We start from the raw sequence: 26,500 nt of genomic DNA, 5'->3' as shown, positions 1-26,500 counted from the left end.
GATGGTTTCTTGACTCCTTCCTGTGCTGTCTTGGTTAAAATTGGGTGACAAACATTTTTGGGATGTTTTCTTCTGAGAAAAACTGAAGGACTGAAGGTTTTTCTTGATTTTTTTTTGCCTTGGAGCATGTCACCATTTAAGAAAATCCACCAGCTGGATTGGAAAAAAGTAAAAGTATCATTTTTTGGGTTTGGGTCTGGCTTTATGATTTATGGTTTGCTGGTTGTTCCTCCGTGGGGTGTCAACACCAACTTCCAAAACCACACCTGGAAAAACAAATCCTGAGACATTTGGGAATTACATGGTGAAACTGGCCCAGATGCATATTTCCAGGAAAGGCAGAGAGTTTGGAGTGAAGGCAGCTGATTTCAGATTGCCTTGATAAAACCTGGATTAACCCATGCCCCAGCAAGCTGCTTTGGGATCAACCTCAGTGACGGGGACATCATCATTTTCTGGGCATCAACAATCCACCAGTTGCAAAAGTTGTCCCTCCCATCTTCCTGCTGGCATCTGTTGATTCCCTGAAGGTTACGGGAAGGTGAGTTGCAGCCTGTCACCAGTTGCATCACAAGGCAGGGAATCAGAGGGTGGGAGAAGAGATGGGGATTTCTTTCCAAATCGCTCTTGCCTGGTTTTAAAGTTGGGGAAAAAAAAAGAAAAAAAAAGTGGGGTTTCATTCCACATGTTGTGTGGGGCATCATGAGCGTGTTGGAGGGCACCTGGAATGGTAGAGAGGGCTCTCCTGGGAGCGTTTCCCTGTGGAGATGAAAAGGGACTGAGATTATGTAAAGCACCAGGAGGGAAAACCCCGTGTGGATTTATTAATGAGGTAATTAGCCCTAATGAGTCTCTGGGCCGGCAGGCACAGGTTGGAGAGCCCTGGGCAGGTCCTGGTGAGGAAAGATGTGCTTTCAAAGCATTTACTTGTCCATCATTTCCTGCTTGGCCAGAGGATTCCCTGGATACACCTGTTGCACGCAACACTTTTGGGACTGGGGGCATAATGAAAGAAATGAATGCAAGAAATGAACTCCTCCTCCCAGGGAGGAGTTTTTATTCGTGGGGTGGTAACCAGCTCACCTGGAGTTTTGAGGGGAGAAAAACCACTTATTTTCACCAGGAAAACACCATTAGGGCTATTTTTCCACGTGGAAAACACGAATTTCTTCCTGCCTGCTGAGAGAGGGGAACCAGCACAGTCCCTTTTCTCACCTGGGCGGGGGGGTGGGATCAGCAAAATCCTTCCCAACAAACGATCCATCCCTGCTTCTGCCATCCCAATTTTCCCGGCGGAGCTTCCCCAAACCCTCTGGGTACCAACCCGGGGGAACAAGGCGGGGGAAAGGGCAGGAGCAGGGCGGGCAGGGGGGCACCGCTCCCGCGCGTTCCCGCGGTTCCAAAGGGATTGTAGGAGGTTTGGAGATGGGTTTGGGATGGCGTTACCTCTAGAGGGCTCTGGCTGAGCGGAGCTGCTGCTCAGCCTCTCGTCTCTCCCTCCCGGATACCCGCTCGGCTTTCCGGAGCCGCGCTCGGCATCGCCTCCATTGTGTCCTGCTGGGGGAGGCTCTGAGGTGCAAGGGGGCCTCTAGGCATCGCCCCCTCCCTGCCTTGGAACGGAGGACGCTTTTGAAGCGGAAAAACCCCGCGGAAGCCGGGGACGAAGGCAGGTAACGGGGAGAAGGAGGGACAGGGATGCGGGTCGGCTCCCAGCGGGGCTGGAGACGGCAGCGGGGCCTGTTCCTGGTTCCTTTGGGGAGGGAACAAGGGACAGGCAGGATGGAGAGGGAGGCCTGGGCTCCGCAGGGGTGGAGATGCTCCTGGATGCAGCCCCCAGCGCCCCGCCGCTGATTCCCGGGGAGCGGAGAGCCGGGAGGAAGAGGAGGATGCTGCGGGATGGGATCTGCCAGAACGGCGGGGGCAAAGCAGGACTCTCCTGCTCAGGATTAGTCCTGGATGCAGGGGCTGTGAAAACCCGGCATTCCCGGAGGAGACCGCAGGAAAAGGGTGAAATCTCGAGCGGGAAGCACTGTCTGTGTGTGTGTGGGGGAATTCCTCGATTTCAAGGGGTTTCTCCTCCCTGCAGGGGATTTTGGGGAGCCCCGAGGGAGGAACGTGCGTTGTTTCCTCTGCCATGGAGCCCTGGGTGCTGCTGGATCCGCGGCAGAAGGCTCTGTACCTCGACGTGATGCACGAGAGTTACGAGACCCTCATGTCCCTGGGTAAGGACCCCCCAAAAATCTCTTTCCTTGTTGTACGTCCCCCTGTCCTTCCTTTGCTTCAAGCAAAGCAGTTTGGGAAGAGGGGCTGAAGGATCTGGGCGAGTTTCCAGGGGGATTTCCCCAAGCCCCAGCCCTCTCCTTAATTATTTTTCTTCAGAAAAATGTTATTGATCTCTCCTAATTTAAATTGAAAATTCTGGGACTGGAGTGCCCCTTGGCATCTCCACATTTCCAGTTCAAACTGGGATCAGCTCCACGTTGGATCTCTCTTCCTCCTCCTTGGGAGAACAAGATTTTTAGGGGGAATCTGTTGTTGTTCTATTGTTTTTAATCCTACCCTTCTCCAATCAGGGCCACGCCCTCCCCTTTTCCTCCTCCCTTTTCCCAGCAGCTCAGGGGCTGATGAGTGAAAAAGTGACAGTTTTAAGGAGAATCCTGGTGCTGCTACCATTATTTCACCTCCCTCATGCTTTCACCTTTTCCTGCTTCTCCCTTTTCCCAGCAGCTCAGGGGCCGATGAGTGAAAAAGTGAAAATTTTAAGGACAATCCTGTTGTTACTCCTTTATTTTAAATCCTGTTTCTCCCTTTTCCCAGCAGCTCAGGGGCTGGTGAGTGAAAAAGCAGTGGAGAGAGGAGCACCGGAGAGCAGTGCTGGGCACTCATCCCGCACCCTGGAGCGGGAGAAGCCCCTGGGCTCCCACCGGCGCAAAGCGAAGCGCCCAGACAAAGCCGTGCCCCTCAAACCCACCACACTCCCCAAACTCGGCCGTGCCAAACCCCCGCGTGGACAAGGACCGGGCCGGGAGCGGCCTTTCGGCTGCGCCGACTGCGGGAAGAGCTTCCCGTGGGCCTCGCACCTGGAGCGGCACCGGCGGGTGCACACCGGCGAGCGGCCCTTCGGCTGCCCCGAGTGCGGCGAGACCTACAGCCAGAGCTCGCACCTGCGGCAGCACCGCCGCACCCACGCCACCGGCGACCGCCCGCACAAGTGCGGCGACTGCGGGAAGCGCTTTGCTGCCGCCGCCGAGCTGGCGGCCCACGGCCGCGGCCACGCCGCCGACAAACCCCACAAGTGCGGCGACTGCGGGAAGGGCTTCGTGTGGGCCTCGCACCTGGAGCGGCACCGCCGCGTGCACACCGGTGAGAAGCCTTTTGGGTGTGCCGAGTGCGGCGAGGCGTTCAGCCAGGGCTCGCATCTGGCCAAGCACCGCCGCAGCCACGCTGGTGAGAGGCCACACCGCTGCCTGGCCTGCGGGAAGACCTTCAGCCAGAGCTCGGACCTGGCGCGGCACCGCCGCACACACCTGGGCAGGAGGCCGCTGCGCTGCGGCGACTGCGGGAAGCTGTTCCGGGCGGGGCCGGCGCTGGCACGGCACCAGCGGTGCCACAGCCGGGAGCACTCGCACCGTTGCGGCGACTGCGGGAAGGGCTTCGTGTGGGCCTCACACCTGGAGCGGCACCGCCGCGTGCACACTGGCGAGCGGCCCTTCCCCTGCGGCAGCTGCGGTGAGCGCTTCACGCAGAAGGCGCATCTGCTGCAGCACCGCAAGACGCACTCGCCGGAGCGGCCCTACAAGTGCGGTGACTGCGGGAAGCGCTTCGGGGAAGCGCCGCTGTTCCTGGTGCACCAGCGCGGCCACACCGAGCACAAGAGCTACACCTGTGACGATTGTGGGAAGGGATTTGCCTGGGCGTCGCACCTGGAGCGGCACCGCCGCGTGCACACCGGGGAGAAGCCGTTCAAGTGTCCCGAGTGTGGCGAGGCGTTCAGCCAGGGGTCTCATCTCAGCAAGCACCGCCGCAGCCACCTCCCCAAGGCTGCGGGGCCCTCACCCCTGGCCAGGACACGGCTCACTGGGGACATGCCTGGAACTCGCAGCAGTGAGGAGCCCTAAGGACTAAGAGGCTTCTCGGTGTGATGGATGCAGACAGACAACTTCTCGGAAGGTTGCAGTTTATTGCAGCTCTGAGACACGTGAAAAGTCTCTGTTTCAGCCCACGTGTTCAAACAATGAATGGAAGTTCTTCAGTTCTCAGCCTCAGAGTTGTTTATTGTGTCATATCTATAACATTTTTATCCTGCCCAGCCGAGGTCTGCTCAGCAGGATAGTCAGAGGCACTCTGACTGCCCTCGGGATGGTGTTATCTCTTTATATCACAAACTATGCATAATATGTTTACAATTACTTTCCAATACCTATCTTCTATGTTAGACAGTGAGTTTCTATTCTAAACCAATCTGTAAGTGCCAACATCACAGCAGAAGATGGAAGTAGAGAAGAAGAAGAAGAAAGGCTGGACACGCCCAAGTCCCTCCATCTTGTCCCCAAAACACCTATTCTAAAAACCCCAAAATCTACTTTTTCACCTAGTGATAATTTTATTAGTACATTACTTAAACTTCTGTTTAAACTTCTGTTAAACTTTCAGGCCTTCATGCAAAGCTGGTAATTTGCTCCATGGGTCATAATCAAACCCACAGGTGTTCTGGGCTGTGTGCCAGGGTCTCTGAGCCCCCTGGCAGGAGTCCCGGCTGCTCCGAACACCCAGAGGGATGCACTGAGTTCCGACAACAACTGAGGGAAGAACTTGTCTTGGACACCAGGTGACACTTGAAGGGCTCTGGGGTGGGCGACACTGCTCTGTCATGGCACAGGGTGGGATTTATCTGCCCTGGTGTCTCCCCAGAGTGATGGGTGAATACTTGCACCTGCTACAGTTGAGACCCCAAAAAAGGGACAACCTGGGGGAGAAGGAGCCGATTCCCAAAGGAAACAGCGCTTGGCTCCATCAGGGAAGGGTGGGGGAATCAGGCCTGGTTCTGGTACAAAAATTCAGGGGTGTTGTGCTGCCAGCAGGTGGGAGAAGGGGATGGAGGGGATGAAGATGCTCAGTGTGAGCAGGAGGTGCTGGCACAGGGCAGGAATAAACTGGGAGTCCCACACCTCGTGGACACATGTGTCTCTTTGTCTACATAAGAACAAAAGGAAGGAAAGAAGGAATTAAAAACAAAGAAAAAAAGAAAAGAAAAAAGGGGAAGGAGCTGGGGGAAAAGGCAGAAAAGGGCTGCGCACAATGGCCGAGGCCCTCTGGCGGCAAGAGCTGCGAGTCAGGGCGGAAATTAAAAAAAAACAAAACCACTTTGCTCGGGGGGAAAAATTATTATTATTATTATTATTATTATTATTATTATTATTATTATTATTATTATTTAGCCACAGGCAGCACTATGCAGTGTAGGGCAATCAAATCAAGCTGTGGCAAGAGAATGAGGAGCTTAATATTGGAAATAAAATAAAATAAAATAAAATAAAATAAAATAAAATAAAATAAAATAAAATAAAATAAAATAAAATAAAATAAAATAAAGCTGGAGATTCCCCCAGCCAGGACAAGTCTTCAGAGAGGGCAGGTGAACGCTGAATGATGAATAGAAGACATGGTCATAAATATTTTTTTCTCTAATAACACTTTGGAAACCCTTTCTGAGGGCCTGGATACACAATAAAAGCAACTCCTGAAAAATATCACAGCAACATTTTGGGGAATTTGGTGTTATTGCCTCATTTTGCATCCTCAGAATGGCTCATGGAAGGGAATGGCTTGACTGAGTTCCATTATCACGTTCTTCATCCTAAACCCAAAAAAATTCATTTTGGGGACAGAAATTATGCAATCAAATGTTTGAAGGGAGCAATCCAAGATTTTACAGCAAATCTGGGCCAAAATGTCGTTTTCTTCTCGCCCCCGTTCCGCAGGCCTTGCCCCCCGACTGGGCCCTGAGGGCCTGGCTGCCCTCACCCAAGATGGCGGCCGGGCCCTCAGGCCGCGGGAGCCATCTTGAGCCGGGCTGCGCGGGCGGCAATGGGGAGCGCGAGGCCGCCGCCATTTTCCCTCGCGCCCTGCCTGAAGCCGAGGCCGCCATTTCGGAAGAGGGTAGTTCCGCTCTGACCCCGAATTAAATTTTTAACCCCGATTTATTCCCGTTCCCCACAGTACAGTGACAAAATGTTTTATCCCCGAAGCCAATCTCACCACGGACAGTGAGAAAATGTAAGAATTTAGTGAGAAAAGCAGGAAAATGTGCTGTTGTGCTCTGCATCTGTCGCATGGAGGAGAGACACGTCCCAGTAGGGATGTAAAAATCTCTAAATCCCGTAGGAAAGGGCTGATGGCGGTTTTGGGGTCGTTTTTGTACGTCTGGAGGTTTTGAATAATTTCTCCATGAATTCAGCTTCCTGGAGCGAATTTCTAACACTTGTCATATGGCCCCGAATCCACCAGCGGCCCCCAGACCCCTCAGGCCGCCATTGCCCCGCCCTCTCCTACTGCGCAACCGCAGCCACACCCCCACCGAACTGTACGCCCACTGCACGCGCTCCTTATATACCAGGAGAGTCTGACCACGCCCACCCTATTATAGACAGCGCGAACCACGTCCGTTTTACCCTCCCGCGCAGGCGCAGCCCCGCCCCTTTCCCCGGCGCAGGCCCGGCACCGCCCCTCGACCGTCAGTCGGGGCGGCGGAGCCGTGTGGAGTGGACGCTTTGCGTTCGGGGACTCTCTGTGGGCACCGGCGCCACGACCGGCACCGCCGCCGGCCCCGCGGCCGCCCCCGGCCCCGCGGCCGCCATGGAGGCGCCGCCCGCGCCCCCCTCCGCGCCGCCCGCCCCCTGCAGCGCCGCGCGGAGCCTGCAGGACGAACTGACGTGCCCGGTGTGCCTGGAGTACTTCAACGACCCGGTGCTGGTGGCCGAGTGCGGGCACAACTTCTGCCGCGCCTGCGTGACCCAGTGCTGGGAGGACTCGGCGCGGCGTCTGTGCTGCCCGCAGTGCCGCGAGCCGGTGCCGCAGCGACTCTTCCGCCCCAACCGCTCCCTCGGCAACATCGTGCACATCGTCCGCCAGCTGGGGCTGCCGCCGGGCCCCGCTGAGCCGCCGCCGGGGCCGCCGGCGCCGCCGCTGCCCGCCGCCCCGTCCGGGCCGCCGGGCCCGCCGCGCTGCCCGCGGCACGGGGAGCCGCTGCGGCTGTACTGCGTGCAGGACCGGCGGGCCGTGTGTGTGGTGTGTCACCTGTCCCGAGAGCACCGAGCCCACACGGTGCTGCCCGCCGAGGAGGCGGCCCACGCCGCAGAGGTCAGTGCCGGGATCCCTCCTTACAGCGGGGGTAGGAATCCCATGCTGGAGGGGCTGCGAGGCTTCGGGACCCTTTACCCGGAGGGGAAAAGCACTGCGAGCCCCCTCGGGGTGTTGGGGGGCACTGAGAGCCCCTCCCGGGTCTTTTTTGGGGTGCTGGACACCCCTGAGAAATGGGGGATGCAGTAAACTGGGAAACACCCCAAGGAGATGTCGCGGAGTTGGGGTGCCCCATGAAATCCCTCCTCCTCCTTTGAGACTCCCCAGTTCAACGGGGAATAGAGAAATGAGCCCCCAGTCCCCCATGCTGTGTGGGGACCCCCAAATGTGTGGATCCAGCGGGGGATTCCCCTCCCCAGCTGGGCGCTGCTTCCAGAACTTGGGGGCGCAGAAGAACCCAAATCCCCCCAAAACACGGACAGGGCAGGGAGGAGATGGGGAGCTCCCCAAGGAGATCTCACGGGGTTGGGGTGCCCCAGGGACTGTTCCTCATCAGGGACTCCCTCCTCCTCCTTTGGGACCCCCCAGTTCCAATGGGAGCACAGAAATGAGCCCCCAATTCCCCCATTTTTGAGGTGCATTAAAGGCCCCTCCAAACTGTGTGGATCGCACGGGGGGATCCCCTGCCCCGCTGGGCGTTGCTTCCAGAATTTGGGGGATGCCGAAGCATCCATATCACCCCAAAACACAGACGCCCCCGGGATGTGGGGTGCGAGGTCCATCTGGGATAAACTAGGAAAGTACTGGGAAAAGGGGGTGTCCCCACCTCAGTGCAAAATCCCGCCAGCCCCCCGAAATCCAGGACCGAGCTGGGAACGGGGAGGAGGAGCGCGGCGTTATTTAATCCCTGATCCCGATCCAGGATCAGGCTGGAAGTGGCGCTGGGCTCCCCCAGGAGCCGCCTGTCCCCCCCCGCCTTCCCTGTGGAATGACGCAGAGCGAAAACGGCGCCCCCCCGGCAGCGCTGGGGCTCCGCTATGTCGCGATACGGGGCGTGTCGTGATCACAGCGGGGGTTAACTTGGAATTGTAAAACCCCAAGGGCTCGGTGTGGGTGGGCAGGCCTCGGAATTCCAGGAACCAGAGGGATCCAAGATGCCGGACGGAGCCGATGTCGCTGCGCAGCGGCAGCAGGAGGAGGAGGAGGAGGGAGCAGGGGAGGGGATTGTGGCATCATTAACGACCGCATATTAATTATTTGTGTCGATTAAATCCTTTTAGAGGGGGTTTTGTCCCGGAACTGCCGTGATTCCTCTTCCGGGGACGCTGGGGCTGTCCCCCGTCCCCCCCCCCCGCCCTAAATCTGGGATTTTGTCCTTTTTTTTTTTTCAGGACACAAACGTCCTTGTGTAGATCCAGGTTGTTGCTCCCTTGGGTTTTTTTTCCCCCTCGTTACCCTACTTTTATGAGTGTTTGATAATTGGTTGTTGATGAGATCCTCCCTTCTTTTTTTGCCCTGATACTTGCTTTAATCTCACAGATAAATTCCAAACCCAGCAACTTCTGGCTCTTAACAGTCAAAATCCTTGTATTTAGGGTTTTAGTTATAAAATAAGTAGATTAATTTGCCCCCAGGGTCAGCTGCTGTTTGCAGGGGCTTCTCTGCCCTTTGTGGAGGTCAAACTTCTTAAATAAGGATGAGCTTAATTAATTAATAATTTAATGAGCAGTTCAGAGGTAGCTGTTCTTCCTCTTGAGGGGGAGTCCAACCCAATTTTGGGGCACCTTTAGGAGGGAGAATGTGGGCGGTGATCCTGGGAGGAGGGTGGGGGTGGGACCAGGGCATTTGTTTCCTCACAGACAGATAAAATTAATTGACTTTTTTTTTTCAGTTCTTGGGCTGGTTGGGGTGAAGTTTGGTGGTTTTGTTAGGTCAGGGCAGCTGCTGGTTCCATCTCCAAAAAAAAACCCAGATTAGGTGAATTTGACCATGTTAACAGCAGCAGTCTTTCCCTCCTGATGGCCCACAGGGGAAGAATTCCCAAGGGATCTGTTGTTGTGCTTTCAGGAGGTGCCCCAGGAGCACCTGAGCTCCCTGAGGAAAGGGCGTGAGGAGGCCAAGGCTGAGCGGGAGAGGCAGAGCGAGGAGCTGCTGGTGAGTGCTGCGAGTTCCAGAGCCCCCTGCCAGGAGGGTTCAGTCTCACCTGGGCATTTCCTGGCTGGGAAAATAAATTTGGGTTCCCGGTCCCCATGGGAATCCCAGTGAGGAGCTGCTGGGACCCCCATCCAGGAGGGTTCAGGGAATTTCCTGGCTCTGGAAATAAGTTTGTTCCCACCTGGAGGGTTCCTCTTCCCCATGGGAATGAGGGTTCAGTTTCACTGGGGATTTCCTGGCTCTGAAAATTTGGTTTCCCCTTCCCCATGGGAATCCCAATAAGGAGCTGCTGGGAGCCCCATCCAGGTGGGTTCAGTCTCACTGGGGATTTCCTGCCTGTGGAAATTTGGGTTCCCCTTGCCCCCAGAGATTCTCTCCCCGAGTTCCGTGGCAGATCCCTGTGGGGATCTGCCCTCACAGGGATGTTCCCCCTGGAATTGCAGAAGCAGACGGAGGTGGAGAGGCAGAAGATCGTGGCTGAGTGCAAGGAGCTGCGGGCGTTCCTGGAGGAGAAGGAGCAGCTGCTGCTCTCCAGGCTGGAGGAGCTGGAGAGGGACATCGGGCGCCGCAGGGATGAGAGCGTGGCCCGGCTGGCCGAGGATATTGCACAGCTGGACAAGCTCCTGGCAGAGCAGGGCAGGGACAGTGGCACGGGGAGCACACCTGGCGAGGTGGGACTCTGTTGTGTGTCTCCAAAAATTCCTGCTCACGGACAGAAATCCCGTGTACTGGGCAAAAATACCTATTTATGGGGATGAAAATTCTGTTTAAGGGGACAAAAAAGGGGTGCAAAAAAGGGGAAAAAGGTTCCATTTATGCAGGCAAGAATTTACATTTATGGGTCAAAATATTTATTTATTTATTTATTTATTTATCGGGGGAATATCCTAATTAGAGGGACAAAACCTGTTTGTGGGGGTAACAATTCCATTTATGGGGGCAAAAAAGTCCTGTTTATGGGGTGGAAAAAGGTTCCATTTACGTAGGCAAGAATTTCCATTTATGGGTCAGAATTTTTATTTATTGGGGAAATAAATTTATTGGGTAAAAAATGCTATTAATGGGGTGAGAAATTCCCCTTGTAGATACAAAAATACCTTTATGGGGACAAAAGTCCCTTCATGGGATCCTCCCAGTTTCTGGGGAGGATTCTGAGATATCTTGAGATAGGAGAGATGCTGATCCTAACAAATTCCTTGGGTTTTCTTCCCCTTCCAGGGCGTTGTCCCGGCTGGCAGCAGGTGAGTGAGCTGGGTGAACCTGGAGGCTCTGAGCTGGAGCTGGAGCTGGCTCCAGGAATTCCCAAGGGGAATTCCTTGATTTTTTGGGTCCCTGACTCCTGTGTCTCCTCAGCCTGGAGAGCTGGATGTTCCTCAAGCCTGAACCCGGCTTTTCCGAGCTGGAGAAGAAGCTGAAGAGTTTTTCCCAGAAGAGCGCGGTGCTCAAGGAAGTGCTGCTGGAATTTAAGGGTGAGCCTGATGAGATCCTTCCTGGAAAAAAAAGTGCTTTCCCAGCCAGGATCCCACGTGGAAATCCACCAAAATCGGGGCTGGGATGGAGCTGGGCTCTAATTCCCCCCCTGGGCTGGCTGGGAGAGCTCCGGGTTGTTCCCTTATCGCAGGGAAGAGGTGGAAAAGGGATTTCCCTGGGATTTGAGTGTGGGAGTGTGGAGTTGGGATCATTCCCATGGCTTGGGCAGTTCTGGGGATTCAGCTCCTTCCTTCTTTTCCCACAGAAAATCTGCGCTTTGAGCTGGAGAACGACACAGGTGAGTCCATGGGGACTGAGATAACAGCTCTCTTTTCCAGGGGTTTGCATGGAATTGGCTGGGATCTGGGGCTGTGACTTCCCTTTTCCAAGAGATAATGTGGGAATTTGCTGGGATTGGGGCTTTTGGGGGAGTCTAACCTGCCTTTTCCAAGGGTTGAGCTTGGAATTGCTGGGCTTGGCTTCTGTGTAGGCTCTTCAGGTGGCTTCATCTGGGTCCTTCCCCTCTGGTTTGGGGCACAGAAAATTCTATTCTTAGCTAGCCTTCTGACAAAATAATTTCTTCTATTCTTTTACTATAGTTTTAATACAATATATTATAATTTAAATATATAATTAAATTATATAAATCACTATATATTTAATTATATAATAATTAATATTTAAGTAACTAATGTATAATTAATTTACATTTATATAATTCAACTATATAATTAGGATATAACTTATTTAGAGTTTAATTAGAATTAATAATTTAATTGTAATTTATTTATAATTTATTAATAATTAAATAATAATTTGTTAACAACTTAATTATAATCTATTTATAATTTAATTATTATTTAACACAATAGTATCATAAAAGAGTAAATCATTATTTATTACAATAGTATTATTTAATACAATAGTATGTGAAAACAATAAATCAATCCCCCTCAAACACGGAGCCAACACTCTTGTCCCTTCCCTCCTAACCCTCGGCCCCCTGCCAACACTACCACAGCTATTAATAGCATTAATACAATTAATGATATTGCACTATTCACATCACCACCCCCCTCCCGTCCCCCCGCAGGTGAGCTCTCCCTGGACCCCGACACGGCCAACCCCTACCTGGTGCTGTCGGAGGACAAGCGCAGTGTGCGCCTGCGCGGGGCCCCCCAGGAGCTGCCGGCGCACCCCAAGCGCTTCGACTACGCCTTCTGCGTCCTGGCCTCCGAGGGCTTCTCCGCCGGCCGCCACTACTGGGAGGTGGAGGTGGGCGACGGGGAGAGCTGGGTGCTGGGCGCCGCCCGCGAGTCCGTGCGCCGCAAGGAGAAGGTCGACTTCGCCCCCGAGGAGGGCATCTGGGCGGTGGGGCTCAATTGGAAGGGCAAGAATTGGGATCAGTACCAGGCGTTCACCTCTCCCGAGACGCCGCTGTCGCTGTGCGAGCGGCCGCGCAAGATCGGGGTGTACCTGGACTACGAGGGAGGGTGGGTGGCGTTCTACAACGCCGACAACATGGCTCCCATCTTCACCTTCACCGCCGCCTTCTCCGAGAGGATCTTCCCATTCTTCTGGCTCTTCTATGTGGGCTCCTCGCTGTCCCTCTGCAACTGAGCCCCCGCCCCGCTCGCTGGTGGTGTTCCCCTCCTCTCTCTTCCCCTTGCCATCCTTAGGTTTTCATTTGCTTCTGAGCAAAACACCCCAAATCCCACCCTTGGATTTTTTTTTTTCCTGTTGCAGTTCAAAGTTTTTGAGTCTTTTTACCCTCAGAAATCTTCCTCAGGGGCGTTGGTTGGTGAGGGGGCTACTTCAGCACCCCCTCCCCATTGCTGGTTAAACACCCCCTGCAGAGTTCATTTTGTGTTCTTTCTTTGGAGTTGGAGCCTTCTCTGAGAGGATCTTCAGGTTCTTCTGGCTCTTCTACGTGGGCTCCTTGCTGTCCCTCTGCAACTGAGCCCCCGCCCCACTCGCTGGTGGTGTCCGTCCCTCTCTCTCCCCCTTGCCATCCTTAGGTTTTCCTTTGCTTCCCAAATCTCACCCTTGGCTGTTCAGGGGGGATTTTTTGTTTTTCCTGTTGCAGTTCAAAGTTTTTGAGACTTTTTACCCTCAAAAATCTTCCTCAGGGGTGTTGGTTGGTGAGGGGGTGGGCTACTTGAGCACCCCGTCCCCGTTGCTGGTTAAACACCCCCTGTAGAGTTCATTTTGTGTTTTGTTGCTGGTTAAACACCCCTGTAGAGTTCATTTTGTGGTTTTTTTTCTTTGGAGTTGGAGCCCCGTGGAACAGGGAGAGGCTGATCCCATCTTACTTCGAATAGTAGCCAAAGCTTTGTGTCCCCCCCTCACCCCTAAAATGCCGTGTGAGAGGAGGGGTCTCGTATCCACCCCCCCTTCCCCAGTTTGGGCACCGTTGCTTTGCAGGTCATTTTCACCCATCCCATCCTGACTCATCCCATCCTCCCTGGGGAAAGGGCCAGGCCTGTCCTGCTGTCGCTGAGTGACTCCCTCTCTCCTCTACTGTCCCCCCCTTCTCGTGTCCCCATCTCCCCATTGCCCCCCATTTCCCCCCATGTCCCTTTTTTCCTCCTCATCTCTGCCACTGTACCCCCTCATTCCATCTCCCTTTCTCTCCCCCTAAATTCTGAGCCCCTGGAGTGCCAGGATCCCAGCAATGGGATTGGGATGTTTAAGGTCACCCCAAAGCTGGGCTGGGGGGGGCTTGGGGAGGGGGTTCTGTGTTCCAGGTGTGATCTTACCCGCTCCCCTCGTGCCCTTCCCAGTGCTGCTGTTCGTGTCCTTTGCCCTGTCACTGTTAGTGGGGAAATAAAAGTTGCTGTGCAAAACAAAAAAACAACCCTAAAACATGATAACTTGGGGGTTTTTGGTGCTGGGAGAGAGGAGGAGAAGCTGCTCCTGCTTGGGAGGGGATGGAGACATAGAGATGTCCTTGTCCCCAGCCTGCTGGGGTGGAGTACTGACGGGTTTTGGGGGCACTTGCAATTCACTAAATGGTCCCAACTTGGAGCTTCCAAGTATCTGTAAGTCCAAATTCTGGTTTAAATCAGAGTTTTTAAATAAAAGTTTAAAGGAGAAGTTTGAAGCACTGGGAGCTCCCAGTTTTGGGGCACACCCCACTGGGCCTTGCCTCTCATCCCAGTTTGGGGGCACAGCTCAAATGTCTGCTCCCACCCATCCCAGTTTGGGGGCACAGACTCACTGGGATCTCCCTCTCATCCCAGTTTGGGTCCCCAGTTCCTGGGTTTTTGGTGTCTCCACCCTCTCTCCAACCCATTTGCCTGTGTCCAAATCGCCCAAATTTTTCTATCTTTTTTTTCCATAAAAATATGGCACCAAATCCCACTTTTACCCAAAATAAGTCTTTATTGAGGATCCACTTGTGGCAATAATGCTGGGCTCGAGGGAAACTGGGATTTGGCAAAAAAAAAGGGATTTGGCTGAAAACTTGGGATTTCGTCTAGGATTTGGCTGGAAAACTGGGATTTCATCTAGGATTTGGCTGAAAAACTGGGATTTTGCCTGTCCCATGTATTTTTGGCACCTGGAGGGTCCAGCATCATCCCAGATTTTGCTCCAGCCCCCAAACTGGGGGGGGGGGATGAGCCCTCTAGGACTCCCCCTCACCCCTCCCCTGCCCTTGGGGTGGATCCCCCCCCAACACCCCCCACCCCAAACTCCAGTGGGGCCCTCCCTGTGTCCCCCCCAGTCCCCAGCACAGCCCCCAGCAGCTCCAGGGCCTCCACGGGCCCGGGGGGCTCCGGGAGCTGCTGCTGGGTCCCCTCGGGCTGGGGGAGCCCCCCGGGGTGGCTCTTGCTCTTGTGGGCGGTGACGTTGTCCCGTTTCTCAAACCTCTTGCCACAAACGTCGCAGGGGAATTGGTAGAAGGAGTCGGCGTCATGTTTCTTCATGTGCCAGTTCAGGGAGGCTTTCTGGCGGCAGGTGAAGCCGCAGATCTCACACCTGGGGGAGATTGTACATTTTGGAAGGAATTGAAAACCCCAGGGAGAAGCGGCCCTGCCATCCTCAGGGCTGGAATGTGCCAGGGTTGAAGCTCCAGTGCCCTCCTGGCATGAATGGCTTGGACATGGGTCCTGTTTCAGCTCATTAAGCTGTGCCTAATTAAACACTACCCTGCAGCTGCTGGGTCTGGACACAGTCAGCTCCAAGGGCAGAAAGCTCAGGGGGGAATCTCAGCCTAGCTTTTGGCTGGAGGAGCTGATTTGGGGTTGAAAATGGTGGCAAGAGACTCTGAGGCTGAGCAGAGCTGCAGGAATGGGACTGGGACTTACTGGGGGGGGGGTTGGACTGGGATTTACTGGGGAGTGGCACTTACTGGGATTTACTGGAGGGGCAGGAATGGGACTGGGACTTACTGGCAAGTTGGAAATGGGACTGGGATTTACTGGGGGGGGCAGGAATGGTACTGGGACTTACTGGAGGGGCTTCTCCCCGGTGTGGATCCGTCGGTGGATGATCAAATTGCTGCTGGTGCGGAAGGAACGTGCGCAGAACTCACAGATGTAATCCCGCTTGTCTGGGAGGAAAAGAAAAGGGATTGGGGGCTGATCCGGCCTGGAAAAACCATCAGGATGTGCTCTGGGAGCTGGGAGGATTCCCATCGTGGGAATGGAGAGGATAAGGGAGAGATTCTGGGAGCAAAAGGCAGCAGTGAAAGCTCCCAGGGGTGGGAGTTTGGGAATGGGTGGGGAAGGTGGGAATCTGATGGGAGCAAGTGAAATCCACACAAAGTGTGGAAATGTGACCTATAAGGCAGGTGTGATTGCTGAGAAGAGCCACCATCCATAGGGGGGAGTTGTATCTCCTAGAGGAGGATGTGTAATCCTAGATTTCACCAGGGAGGTGCAATTTCCCCCTGGAAATGCCCCTCTCACCACTGTGCAGCTTCTCGTGTTCCTTCAGGTGTTTCTTGAAGTTGAAGGATTTCCCACAGGTGGGCTCAGAGCAGGTGAAGGTTTTCTGGTGCACGTGCTGGTACTTCTGGTGATGCTGCCAGGGGGAAAAAACCAATTCCAGCTCCAGGAGACCCCACCCAGGCTCCCCAGGATTCCCAGGTGCTGCTCACATTCAGGTACTGGCGGTTGGAGAAGATTTTTCCACAGCCTTCAAAGTCACACAGGAGGATCTCGCGCTTTGCTGCCTTCCTGACAGGGAAAACACAGGAAAAAATCCTTATCAGGAAGGAGGAGGAGGGTTGGAAAAGCTTTGGAATGTGGATCTGTCCCCAGCTCCCTCCTCCTCCTCACCCACCTTCCCTTTTCCCCACCCGTGAAATCATTTAAAATGAAGCAAAAAAAAAAACCCTTTCAGAGGTGTCTCCTGCCCATCCTGCTCTTCCTGGGAGCTTCCCTGGCCCCTTCCCTCCTCTTCCTCAGGTACCTGATCCTCTTGGGGCCGATCTGAGCCACGTCCTTGTCACTCGCCCGTGGCTGCCTGCAAGAGGAAAAAGCCATTTTCAGCCAGGCCCTGGTGTCCCTTCACTGTACCCAGAGCCAAGATTCTCCAGGAAATCCCACATTAAATCACCCTCAGGACCTGCATTTCTCCCATTTCCACCCCGTAGACCAGCAGGACACGCTGGAACAAACACATTTCAGGCGTTTAAAATAAGAATAAATTCTTTATTCCTTGTTACAAAACCCTTTTCACATGGTTTGGACGCGTCCCAGGACACTGAAATTGGCTCCCAGCCTGGCTGGATCTATAATTCATCCATAGATCCCTGGAAATAGCAGCTATTCCTGGCTGTCACCCTGGAATTAAGGAAAGATCCATTAAAAAGTGGATTAAAGTGGGGTTTGGGGAGAGGAAATAATGGGATGGTGAGAGATGCCCATGCTCAAGCATGGGTATTTGTCCCAAATCTCTTGAAAACAGGTTTTTTTATCAGCGCAGGGTGACTGTACCTGGGGAAGGGAGAAGAGGAGAACCCCCTTGACATCTGTGAGGTCCAGCTTTGCTCATACACCAGGATTTTATCTCCCATTTTCAACTTGCTGTGACAAAAGATGGGGGGGAAAATGAACCAAAATATTAAAAATATCATCTGTGTCACCAAGCTCAACCCAAAAAAGGCTTGACTTGAAGCTTAGGCTTGGCTTTGGGAGAGGGCAGAGAGCTGCAAGCCCCTCAGAAAAGCCACCAGCCTGAAGATAAAACTTCAGACACATTTGGAGACCATGGGATTTGGGATGGGAATCAGGCAGAACCCAAAGAACACCAGGAAAAATATCACATTTAATTCACTTTTGACCCCAAAAAGAATGGCCCAGATAGAACACAGACTTTTCTACCCTCACACGGGATTTGGGAGCCTGGGATCTGCAATGCCAGGGAGAGGGGGAGAGCAAATTCCAGTGTTACCTTCACTGGGATTGGGTCTCCAGGAAGAGTGGTCCCTCTTCCAGCCACATCTGGGGTGGTTCTGGAGCTGCTGGGAGAGGGGAGGGCATTCAGCGTCTCAAAAAAAGGCAAGATCCAAAGGGGTCAATCAAAGCTGTGAGGGACAACACTCACCTGGGGAAACACTTGGGATGGGGCAGAAGGAAGAGTTGTGGCTGATTCCAGGAAAAAAAGGGGCAATTTTACCCCTTTTTGTGTCAAAATCCATCCAGCTGAGGTGTGTTGGATCCGAGGCTGTGCACAGACCAAGCCCCAACCAAGCTTCCCTTGTGCAAAGCCCCAGTGAAGCCCTGAGGGCTGCTTTAAGCTTTTTTTAGCACAAAACATTGAATTTTGTGTGCCTGGAAAGGAGAGCTGGCAACACTGGGCACGGAGCTGCTGGAGAAACCTTGGATCCGTCAGTGGAGGAGGTTGTGGTGGGATTGATGGATTTTGGGTTGTTCCAAAAAATCTCCAGTGTTTTGGAGGCCTCAGTGCCCACCACGGGTCTGGTTCAGGGGGTCTTCACATCCCCCTCCATGGCAGCTTTGACTGCCTCTCCTTGTTCCCTGAGCACCCACAAGGGACAGGGCGGGTGACACCAGGCTCACGAAGCCCCTACAGTGATGTTTGTGAGCCAAAACCCCTTTTGCACCCAAAAAAACCAACAAACATCTCCGCCCTGCAGTCAGTAGAGTCATGGGGGAGGGTTGGAACCCCCCCTTGGGGACACAGAGCTCTTGTCCTGTGGCCAGCAGCACTGGACACTCCCAAGATTGTCATGGAAATATTTTATGAAAAATCTTTTTGCTAAGAACTTCTCTCCTGAGAAGCAGAAAAGCCTCAGAAAGGAAAGGTAAGCAATAATTATCTGCTGCTGTGGAATGCAACAAGTGCATCTTTGATTAGTTTCATGTAGCTGTTTTTAATTAATGGCCAATCACAGTCCAGCTGTCTCAGACTCTCTGGTCAGCCACAAGATTTTGTTATCACTCCTTTCTATTCCTTGCTAACCTAATAAAATCCTTCCTTTCTATTCTTTTAGTATAGTTTTAACATATAATTTTCTTTTAATATCATATGTTTCATAAAAAAATCATCCTTCTGAAACATGGAGCCAAGATTCTCCATGTTTGTATTCTTTTAGCAGTTTTAACATATAATTTTCTTTTAATATCATATATATCATAAAATAATAAAACAACCACACAAGATGATGCCTCTGACCCCCTCCCCTCATCCCTTCACCTCTGTGGCTGCCGTGACTCACCTGACCCGTCCACTTTTCTCCTCCAAGGGTCCAGGTCTGGGCAGGGGCTGCTCCTCCTTGATGGGCTTCCTGCGAGCCCTGGGCTGGCCCTGGCGTCGCTGTGGCTCTGACTCGCTGTCAGGGGCACAGAGAGGGGTGGGTGAGGGGGTCTGGGGGCTTGAGGGGGCAAGAGATGGGTTGGATGTGGTAGGGAACGAGTTGGTTGGACACGGTTAGACAAGGGTTGGTCATGGACTGGACTTGGTTAGACACAGCAGAACATGGGTTAGACATGGCAGGACAAGGGTTGGACACAGCTGGACATGGTTGGACACAGCTGGACATGGCAAAGACCCTCCCCCACGTGAGACGTGATGAAAATGCCTCTCCAAAATTCCATGCCCTTTGACCCCAGAAATCCCTGATTTTAACCCCACACGGACACTATTCCCAGCTCCTCCTGGCTTCTCCCACCTGTCCAGGGATGGGTGATAGTTCTCATCACGCAGGTCATCCATGTAGGTCAGGTCATCACCCTTGGCAAAGTCTTCATCCTCCTCCTCTTCCTCCTCTTCCTCTCGGGCCTCAGCTCCCGGCTCTGCATCGTCCCCTTGGTTGGAGCTGCTGGACAACAACCTGGACAAGCACAGACCAAGGTTGGGGACACAGGGATGGGTCAGACAGGGACAAATCACCAGGGGATGGATGATAGTGGGTGCCACCACTCACCTCTCGCCAGCTGCTGCCACAGGCCCTGGTTCCAGTGACACCTGAGGGGCTGGAAGGGGACAGGAGGGCGGTGAGGAAGGGCTGGGAGAGGTGGAGAGTCGGGAAGGATGGGGGTATTGGAGAGGCCTGGGGTTGGAGCAGATCCTGCTGGGATGGTGGTGGAACTGGAACCCCACCCTAGGGAGAACCCAGGGTGGAACTGGAACTAGAACTGAGTGCGGGGCTGAAGGTGGGGGCAATCAAGGGGAGCTGAGGGCAGAAAGGTGACCTGGAGGAGCTCACCTGTGCCACCATCATCACCATCTCCCATCTCCTGGCCCCGATCCCCATCATCACGGGGTGACCTGGCTGTTCCCTCCTCTCCAGCCTCCTTGGAGCCCAGCGCGGCCCTGCGGAGCGAACGCCGGTGCCCAGCGCCCGGGGAGGGGGCGCACCCCTGGGCTGGGTCACAGGAGGGGCTCTTGGGGACCACAGAGCCACCCCAGGAGAAGCGGTGGCCGGCCACACACTCCCAGACCAGCGGGGCTGCCGTGCTGCCAGCTGCTGGCAGCTGGATGTCGGGCACAAAGCCACACTCCTGGCTGTGGCCGTGGGACAGCACCACCAGGCGCTGCAGGGCAGCCGGCTGGAGCCGCTCCGGCTCTCCTGGGAAAACAAAGAAATCTGTGAAAAACAGCCCCAAAACGGGGTTTTGTGGGGGCGGGGGGGGGGTGGTGGTGGGACACCTGCAAGGCCCTGTCCACCTTCCTCAGGCTCTTGTGGTTGTCCTTGTTAAGGGGAATTGTGAAACAGCTTCCCAATAAAGAGTTTGGGAGGCCAAAAACTGGGGAGGCCCAAAAACTGGGGAGGCCTGAAATAGGGAACACAGAGGATTTGCCTGATGCTTGGCGGGATGAGCAAACCCAAAAGCAGCTCCAGGTGCTCCTCCAGCACCCAACCCAAGAAGAATCCTCCATCTGGATCCAAACCACTGGATGCCAACACGGAACAGGGAAGGGAAGCTCACCTGTGTTCCAGGTGCAGCCGTGCGAGCTGTACCTGCACGGGAAGACAGAGATGAGCAGGCAGAAAACTCGGATTTTTTTTCCCATCAGAGGCAGGTTTTGGGGGGTTTTTGTGGGTTTCGAGCCCCCGCTGCTGACCTGTCGAGGAGGAACTGGGCCAGCTGTGAGTGCAGGGCGAAGCCGAGCTGCTCCTTGAGGCGGCACCAGCGCTCCAGGTGCCCCCCGATGCGGATGCGGCACTTGGAGCGCCGCGCGTCCAGCTCCCGGCGCTTCTGCCGCCGCACGGACTCCGGGGCCGGGGGGCGAGCCCCGGGCTGGGGGCACACGGGGCCGTCAGAGGGGGCACACGGAGCCTCGAGGGGTCGGGTGGGGACTTTGGGGTGGCTCCATAGGGGAATCTGGGGGATGACGTGTGGGAAGGGGACATGGGGGGACACGGGAATGTGCTGGGGGGGGTGACAGGGGACACGGGCACAGACAGGTGGGCAGTCCTGGGGGACACGGGGATGTGCTAGGGGGGTGACAGGGGACACGGTGGGGACAGACAAAGGGGTGGCGTGGCATCATGGGGGGATATGGGGTGAAGAATTGGGGTCCCATGGCTCCACAGGGGGGTTATGGGGGCAAACAGGAGGTGGCCTGGGGACATGGGAGGCGGAGGGGGTCACAAGAAGGGGGGGCGGGCACTGCCCCCAAGCCACACCTCCTGAGGCCTTGGCCCCGCCCACACAACGTCCGTTAGGGTCTCGCCCACACCCCCATTAGCCACGCCCAATTCAAAACACGCCCCTTTAAGACCCGCCCCCTCCCGCGGTTTCCCCCGGTCCCCCCCCCTCCTCCCCCGTCCACCCCCGCCCGTTCCCGCCGCCGGGCCTTAAGGCGGAAGGGGCGACAGGAGTCGGAGACGGCCGGAATGCGGAATGCCCGCGGCTCCATCGCGCTCCCGCCGCCCTCTCCGCCCCCTCCCCGCCATCCGCGAACCTCCTGCGCCGCTCCGGCCTCCATTCCGCGCCGAGAGGGCCCCACCCCGGGCCGTGCCCCCTTTAAGAGCCGCCGGGCCCGCCCCGCTCACGCTGCTCACGGACGGCAGAGAAGATGGCGGAGGCCCCGCCGCGCCGCGCGTGCGCGGGAGCCGCGGGGGCCGCTGGGAGATGTAGTCCGGCCGCTGGGCATGGTGGGAAACTCCCGCATGCGGATGGGGATGGACACGGGGTGTCACAGGGATGTGGCGGTATTCGCAGGGGTGTCCCAGGAGGAGGGAAGAGATGAGAATCTTGACTCCACGTTTCAGAAGGCTGATTTATTATATTATAAATAAATTTTATACTAAATATATAGAAATATATTTAATTATTTGTACTTTATATATACTTATATATATTATATATATAAGTATATAATATATACTAAATATATATAATACTAAATAAATATACTGTATAATATATACTAAATATATACAATATATATTTAATCATATATATAAAAATTATATATTATGTATTAATATAATGCATATAAATGTATAGAATGATTTATTGTATTAAAAGAAAATTACGTATTAAAACTATACTAAAAGAATAGGAGAAAGGATTTCATCAGAAGGCTAGCAAGGAAAGGGATGGAATGATAATAAAAAACTCACTCCTCCCTTCACCCTCCCCATCCCGGGTCTGCCCCGTCCCAAACTTCCCCCACCGGCGACTCCCTGCAGCAGCATGTGGGAGCTCAAACAGGATCTTTGGGAGACACACAGACATTGCAGGCTGACGGGCAGGGACTGGGAGGGAGGCTTGACAGGTGGAGAGCTGACACTGAGGGTTAGGGGTGCAAAGGACACAGGGTACCAGGTAGGGTTAGGGTATAGGGTCATCCCTCATGGTGGGACAGCCCCAGAACCCTCTCAACAGGTGCAGGCAGTTATCCCAATTAATAGGTAGAGATGATGTTTGGAGGCCACAGTGTTACAGGTAGGGGTTGAACAGTTTTTTAGGGGTTTATTTAGGTGATTTTTCAGGGATTTTTAAGGATATTTTAGGGTTTTTTTTTTCTGCAGGAGTTTTTTAGGAATTCTCTGGAAATGTTAAGGATACCATTCGGGCTTTTTCAGAGCTTTTAAAATAAGTTTTTAGGGTGTTTTAATGGCTGTCTTACTATTAATTGGAATTGTTAGGGGTGTTTTTGAGTATTCTTGGGGCTTTTTTAGGACTACTTCAAAGTTTTAGGGCTTTTTGAGGAGTATGGATGGTCTATGGAGAACTTTTTTAGGACTAGGGTATTTCTAGGGTTTTTGAGGGAAATTTTAGGCTTTTTTAGGGTCTTATCAGGGAATTTTAAACATTTTAGGGGCATTCTCAGAGCTCTTTTAGGACCATTTAGAGATTTTTTTTTTTAAATATTTTTAGGGGTGTTTTAGGGGCTTTTTAAAAGTAGGGTATTTTTAGTGTATTCTGAGGCTCTTTTTAAATTTTTGTGGGGTGTTTAGGACACTTGGAAAACTAGGGCTTTTTAAGGGAATTGATGGGTTTTTTTAGGGTCCTTTCAAGGCATGACAGAGGCTGAGAGGCACTGTGGGGGCTTGAAGGTGACAGAGGCTGGGTGCTGAGGGAGGAACAGGGAGAGGGGACAGCGGGTGACACACAGAGATGCCGAGGGTGGCAGGGGCAGCTGTAGGATGACACAGAGAAGCTGGGGGCTGAGGGGCAAAGGAGAGGGGTTAAGGGTGACACAAAGGAACTGAAGGCTGGGAGGCAGAGGGACCTGTTGAGGGGTAAAGGGAGAGGCCTTGAGGGCTGGACAGTCCAGTGGAGATCAGGGTTACTGGATACAGCTGTACCACCCCTCACCCCAGCCCTAACCTCAGCCTAACCAGCCCCCCTAAAAACAGCCCTTTCTCCCAACAGCAGCACAACACAGCAACCCTAACAGCGAGACCAGACAGCAACCCTCACACGCCAGGACAATGACAGAACCCTCAGAGAACAACAGACCCACTGTAGGCTAGAGAGCAACAGGTAGAGTTTGGAGACTGAGCACGTCTTTTTGAGTTTTTTTTTCCAGGACTTTTAAAGGTATTTAGGGGATTTTGGAAGGGACTTTTCTGGGACTTTTTAGGGTATTGTTGGGGCTTTTTCAAAACCTTTATTTTTAGGAAGTCAAGGCAGAGAGCAGCTGTCAAGGCTGAGTGGGCAAGGTGAGCATTGAGTAGGGTACCGAAGCAGTTGTTATTGCTGAGGTCTCAGTTTTTGGTGCAGCTCTAAGTATGTAGTATTCTTTTTATTTTAGATGGTCTGCTTGCCATCTATCCTAGCCCAGCATGCCCATGCCAGGTGGGTGCAAGCTTAAGGTATTGGTGTGGCATACTTGTAAGGGTTGGGAGTTGCGTTTTCACAGTATCTCAGCATGCTTTTCTGCTTTGTTTCTTTGCAGGTGCTGTCCCTGCCCTAGGTATGCCAAGGAACAGAGGAGGGCAGGTGAGTCGGTGTTTAGGCAGGCTGACTCATAGGCAAGCGTTAAGCAGCAGCATGCTAAGCGTGTCCCTTTTCTTTTTGCAGGTACCTTCTGGGCGGCCTCCGGAGTCAAATCAAGACTTGAGGTGAGCTGGGGCAGGGGTGCGGAGGAGTCCCGGGGATTACTCTTTTTGAGGGCAATAGTCACATTTTCTGTTTTGCCTTAGGTACCCTGGGGAGGCTTGTAGCCACAGCTTGGAAGCAGCAGCACCGAAGCACACACATTGAGAACATCTCAACGTCCGCGTCCAACCAACGATGGCTTTTGTCCGCTCGTCTTCCAAAAGCTAAGTGTCGGGGCCAGTGGTTGGGAGAAGGGGAAAAGCCTTTACTCTCACAGGAGGCAATCTGATGTCAGGCTTAGCGGAGAGGTCTGTAGTGGGACGGGCTCTCTGGAAGTAAAGGGAGAGGGTTTTTCCTCAGCCTCACAAGAGCCTTTGCCAGGCAGGACAGTTCCGACCCATCTCCACATTCTTGTGAACTTTGCGCCATCAGCCTTCCTCGACTCGACATTGTCACGGCTCTTTCCCCCAAGGAGCTCGCCTTCGGGTCCAGAGCTATAGCCACGGTCACCCGGCCGTCTGCTTCCTTCTCTAGGCTTGCTGAGCCTCTCGAGCATCCTCCTAACTGCTTTGGCCCTAACTTCATTTAATGAGCTACATTTCATCATCATGTGCTGTCGTCATAGGGCTTCCTTTCCCTTGGCCTCATCGGCCTCTGGCTCATCTTGCGCTAGGAGTCTCGGGTCCCTAAGGGGAAAGTGCCAAGCAGTTGCAACTTGTGTCTGGGTTATGTCATCTGTGTCTATGTTATGGTGTCCGTGTCTGTGTTATGTAGTCTGTGTCCATTGTCTTCCAAGTCGTAGGCCTTTGCTACGTCTCGATGCTTTATCGTCACTCTTCTGTGCCATATAGGCCGTGTTCTACTCACGTTCCTTTCTGGATATCCCTTATTCGGGCATCTTTACATTTTTACTCTTTCAGACAAGAATGTCTGACTGGGACAAGATGTTCTCATCCATCTTCCTTCTCATTACCAGCTTTGGTAGTGCCTTTTTTCCATTTTCTTGGAGTTCTAGAGGGAGTGTCTTACACCCTTCTCACATGACTGCAGTAGTTCTATAGATTCCATCTTCTCAAAGGGTATAGGGCTCAAGAATTCATCTTTCAGAGAGTTATCTCCAGTCCTGGCTTGTACTGTATGTACCTATATTGTGTGTACCTATATTGACCTATATTGTATGTACTCACATTGTATGTACCTACGCTGGCTTGTACTGTATGTACTTACATTGTATGTACCTATGTTGGCTTATACTGTGTGTACTTACACTGTATGTAAGCGCGTCGCCCTATATTATGTGTATTTACACTCTGTGTATACTTGCACTGTATGCATCAGCTTATATTGTGTGTACTTACATTGTACCACTTATGATTGGAGCTGCCCTGCCCTGGTACATAGTCACAGTTAGGTAGAACAGTTATAGAAATTTTACTGTTCAACTGTCTTCTATGGGATTTTGGGTAGAAAACTTATCAGTCCAGACTGGGGACAAGTCCCAGTGTTGGGAATTTAGCTGCTAAGGACTGGAAAAGTACAAAACTGCGGCTAATTCCAAGTCCTGCACTTGCACAGATAGCAGTGGCCTTGGGCCTAGCTGTGGTATAATAACAAACAGTGAAAAAGACATGAGAAAAGAGAGATGTAACCCCCAAGGAATGAGGATGAGTTAATGGTATAGTTTAACCAATAGATTGCTTGGCTTACAGAATATTCATAAGCTTATTATTTGCTGTATAAGTGTCTGATACTTTCTTCAATAAACTGGACCAGAAGGACCTGAGAGACCGGGACCGGACCGGACCTGAGGGGCCTGTGATGAACCAACTGGTGTCCTGGTCCCCTTCCTTCAACATTCCAGCTGTCAGATAGCCAGTCGTTGAACCTTCCTGTCATCTCACAGGTCCCCGAAGCTGCTGACTTCCCCAGGATCTGCCATTTATGTCAAGGACCGGCAGCCAGAAGATGTGTCAAAGCACGTTCTTCAGCGTCTCAGGTAAGGGCCGCAGCGAGCAAGTGTGAGCGTGTGTGAGAGCACGTGGCTGTGTCTGTCTGTGTCTGCTCGTCTCTGCGTGTGTGAGCGCATGCTGACTGGATTTAACCTTGTGTATATGACTTTTGCTTTTCAGGTTTTGCAACTCATTGTTAAATTTAGAATAAAAAATCCCCAGCTGCCTTCCCCCCCAACCCCGGCTGCTTTTTTTTTTTCTTGGGCCTGGTCGGGTAAAAACCCAGTAAAAAAACCCAATATAGGCAAGAAAAACCCAGGAAAAAACAGAAAAAAACACAAGATGGGCAACAAAAAACCTCGACAAAAAACAAGGAAAAAAACCTCAAGATGGGCAAGAAAAAAATCAAGGAAAAAGTCAGAACAATCCAAGGAAAAAACCTCTAAGTTGGCAAGAGCAAACCCAGAAAAAAAAACTTAAAAAAACCAAGATGGGCAAGAAAAAAAAACCAGGAAAAAAATCAAGGAAAAACCCCCAAGATGGGCAAGAAAAACCCAGAAAAAACCCCCAAGATGGGCAAGAAAAATCCCAGAAAAAAACAACGATGGACGAGAAAAAAACCAGAAAAAACAAGGAAAAAAACCAGAAAAAAAA

The 26,500-nt window shown here is 53.0% G+C and overlaps 3 protein-coding genes and 1 long non-coding RNA gene across 6 annotated transcripts; 2 read left to right on the top strand and 2 right to left on the bottom strand.

The window, feature by feature from the left end:
- Window positions 1-1,486: 1,486 nt before the first annotated feature.
- On the top strand, window positions 1,487-4,259 carry LOC135460738 (zinc finger protein CKR1-like). Of its 3 annotated transcripts, none has more exons than XM_064737657.1 (3): window positions 1,487-1,666; window positions 2,087-2,222; window positions 2,821-4,259. In XM_064737657.1, the coding sequence occupies exons 2-3, from the start codon at window positions 2,135-2,137 to the stop codon at window positions 4,116-4,118; spliced, it is 1,386 nt and encodes a 461-aa protein (XP_064593727.1). In that variant the 5' UTR covers window positions 1,487-1,666; window positions 2,087-2,134; the 3' UTR covers window positions 4,119-4,259. The 3 variants fall into 3 exon arrangements, with proteins under 3 accessions (XP_064593727.1, XP_064593725.1, XP_064593726.1); XM_064737655.1 differs by having other exon boundaries at window positions 1,495-1,666; window positions 2,818-4,259; XM_064737656.1 differs by having other exon boundaries at window positions 1,500-1,670; window positions 2,818-4,259.
- Window positions 4,260-6,739: 2,480 nt separating this feature from the next.
- LOC135460736 (E3 ubiquitin-protein ligase TRIM7-like) lies at window positions 6,740-13,780 on the top strand. The gene is made up of 7 exons (XM_064737652.1): window positions 6,740-7,359; window positions 9,367-9,453; window positions 9,897-10,124; window positions 10,672-10,694; window positions 10,807-10,922; window positions 11,189-11,221; window positions 12,017-13,780. The coding sequence occupies exons 1-7, from the start codon at window positions 6,856-6,858 to the stop codon at window positions 12,541-12,543; spliced, it is 1,518 nt and encodes a 505-aa protein (XP_064593722.1). The 5' UTR covers window positions 6,740-6,855; the 3' UTR covers window positions 12,544-13,780.
- Window positions 13,781-14,215: 435 nt separating this feature from the next.
- On the bottom strand, window positions 14,216-21,417 carry LOC135460735 (zinc finger protein 692-like). Its single transcript, XM_064737651.1, is given in 13 exon segments — window positions 14,216-14,599; window positions 14,601-14,904; window positions 15,379-15,478; window positions 15,837-15,951; window positions 16,028-16,106; window positions 16,342-16,395; window positions 18,614-18,727; window positions 19,067-19,228; window positions 19,322-19,370; window positions 19,604-19,966; window positions 20,328-20,359; window positions 20,464-20,639; window positions 21,307-21,417. Coding segments are annotated over 13 exon segments (1,620 nt in total). The 5' UTR covers window positions 21,331-21,417; the 3' UTR covers window positions 14,216-14,551.
- Window positions 16,726-18,576, bottom strand: LOC135460739 (uncharacterized). Its single transcript, XR_010443292.1, has 3 exons — window positions 17,479-18,576; window positions 17,326-17,392; window positions 16,726-16,958 (listed from the first exon to the last, which is right to left on the bottom strand). It is a non-coding gene; the product is annotated as an uncharacterized LOC135460739 (long non-coding RNA).
- Window positions 21,418-26,500: the final 5,083 nt, after the last annotated feature.

This window comes from Zonotrichia leucophrys, unplaced genomic scaffold, assembly GCF_028769735.1.
Source record: "Zonotrichia leucophrys gambelii isolate GWCS_2022_RI unplaced genomic scaffold, RI_Zleu_2.0 Scaffold_96_169013, whole genome shotgun sequence".
Taxonomy (NCBI): Eukaryota; Metazoa; Chordata; class Aves; order Passeriformes; family Passerellidae; genus Zonotrichia; species Zonotrichia leucophrys.
The sequence above is the reverse complement of the archived record's forward strand: the minus strand, read 5'-3'. Positions and strand labels throughout refer to the sequence as shown.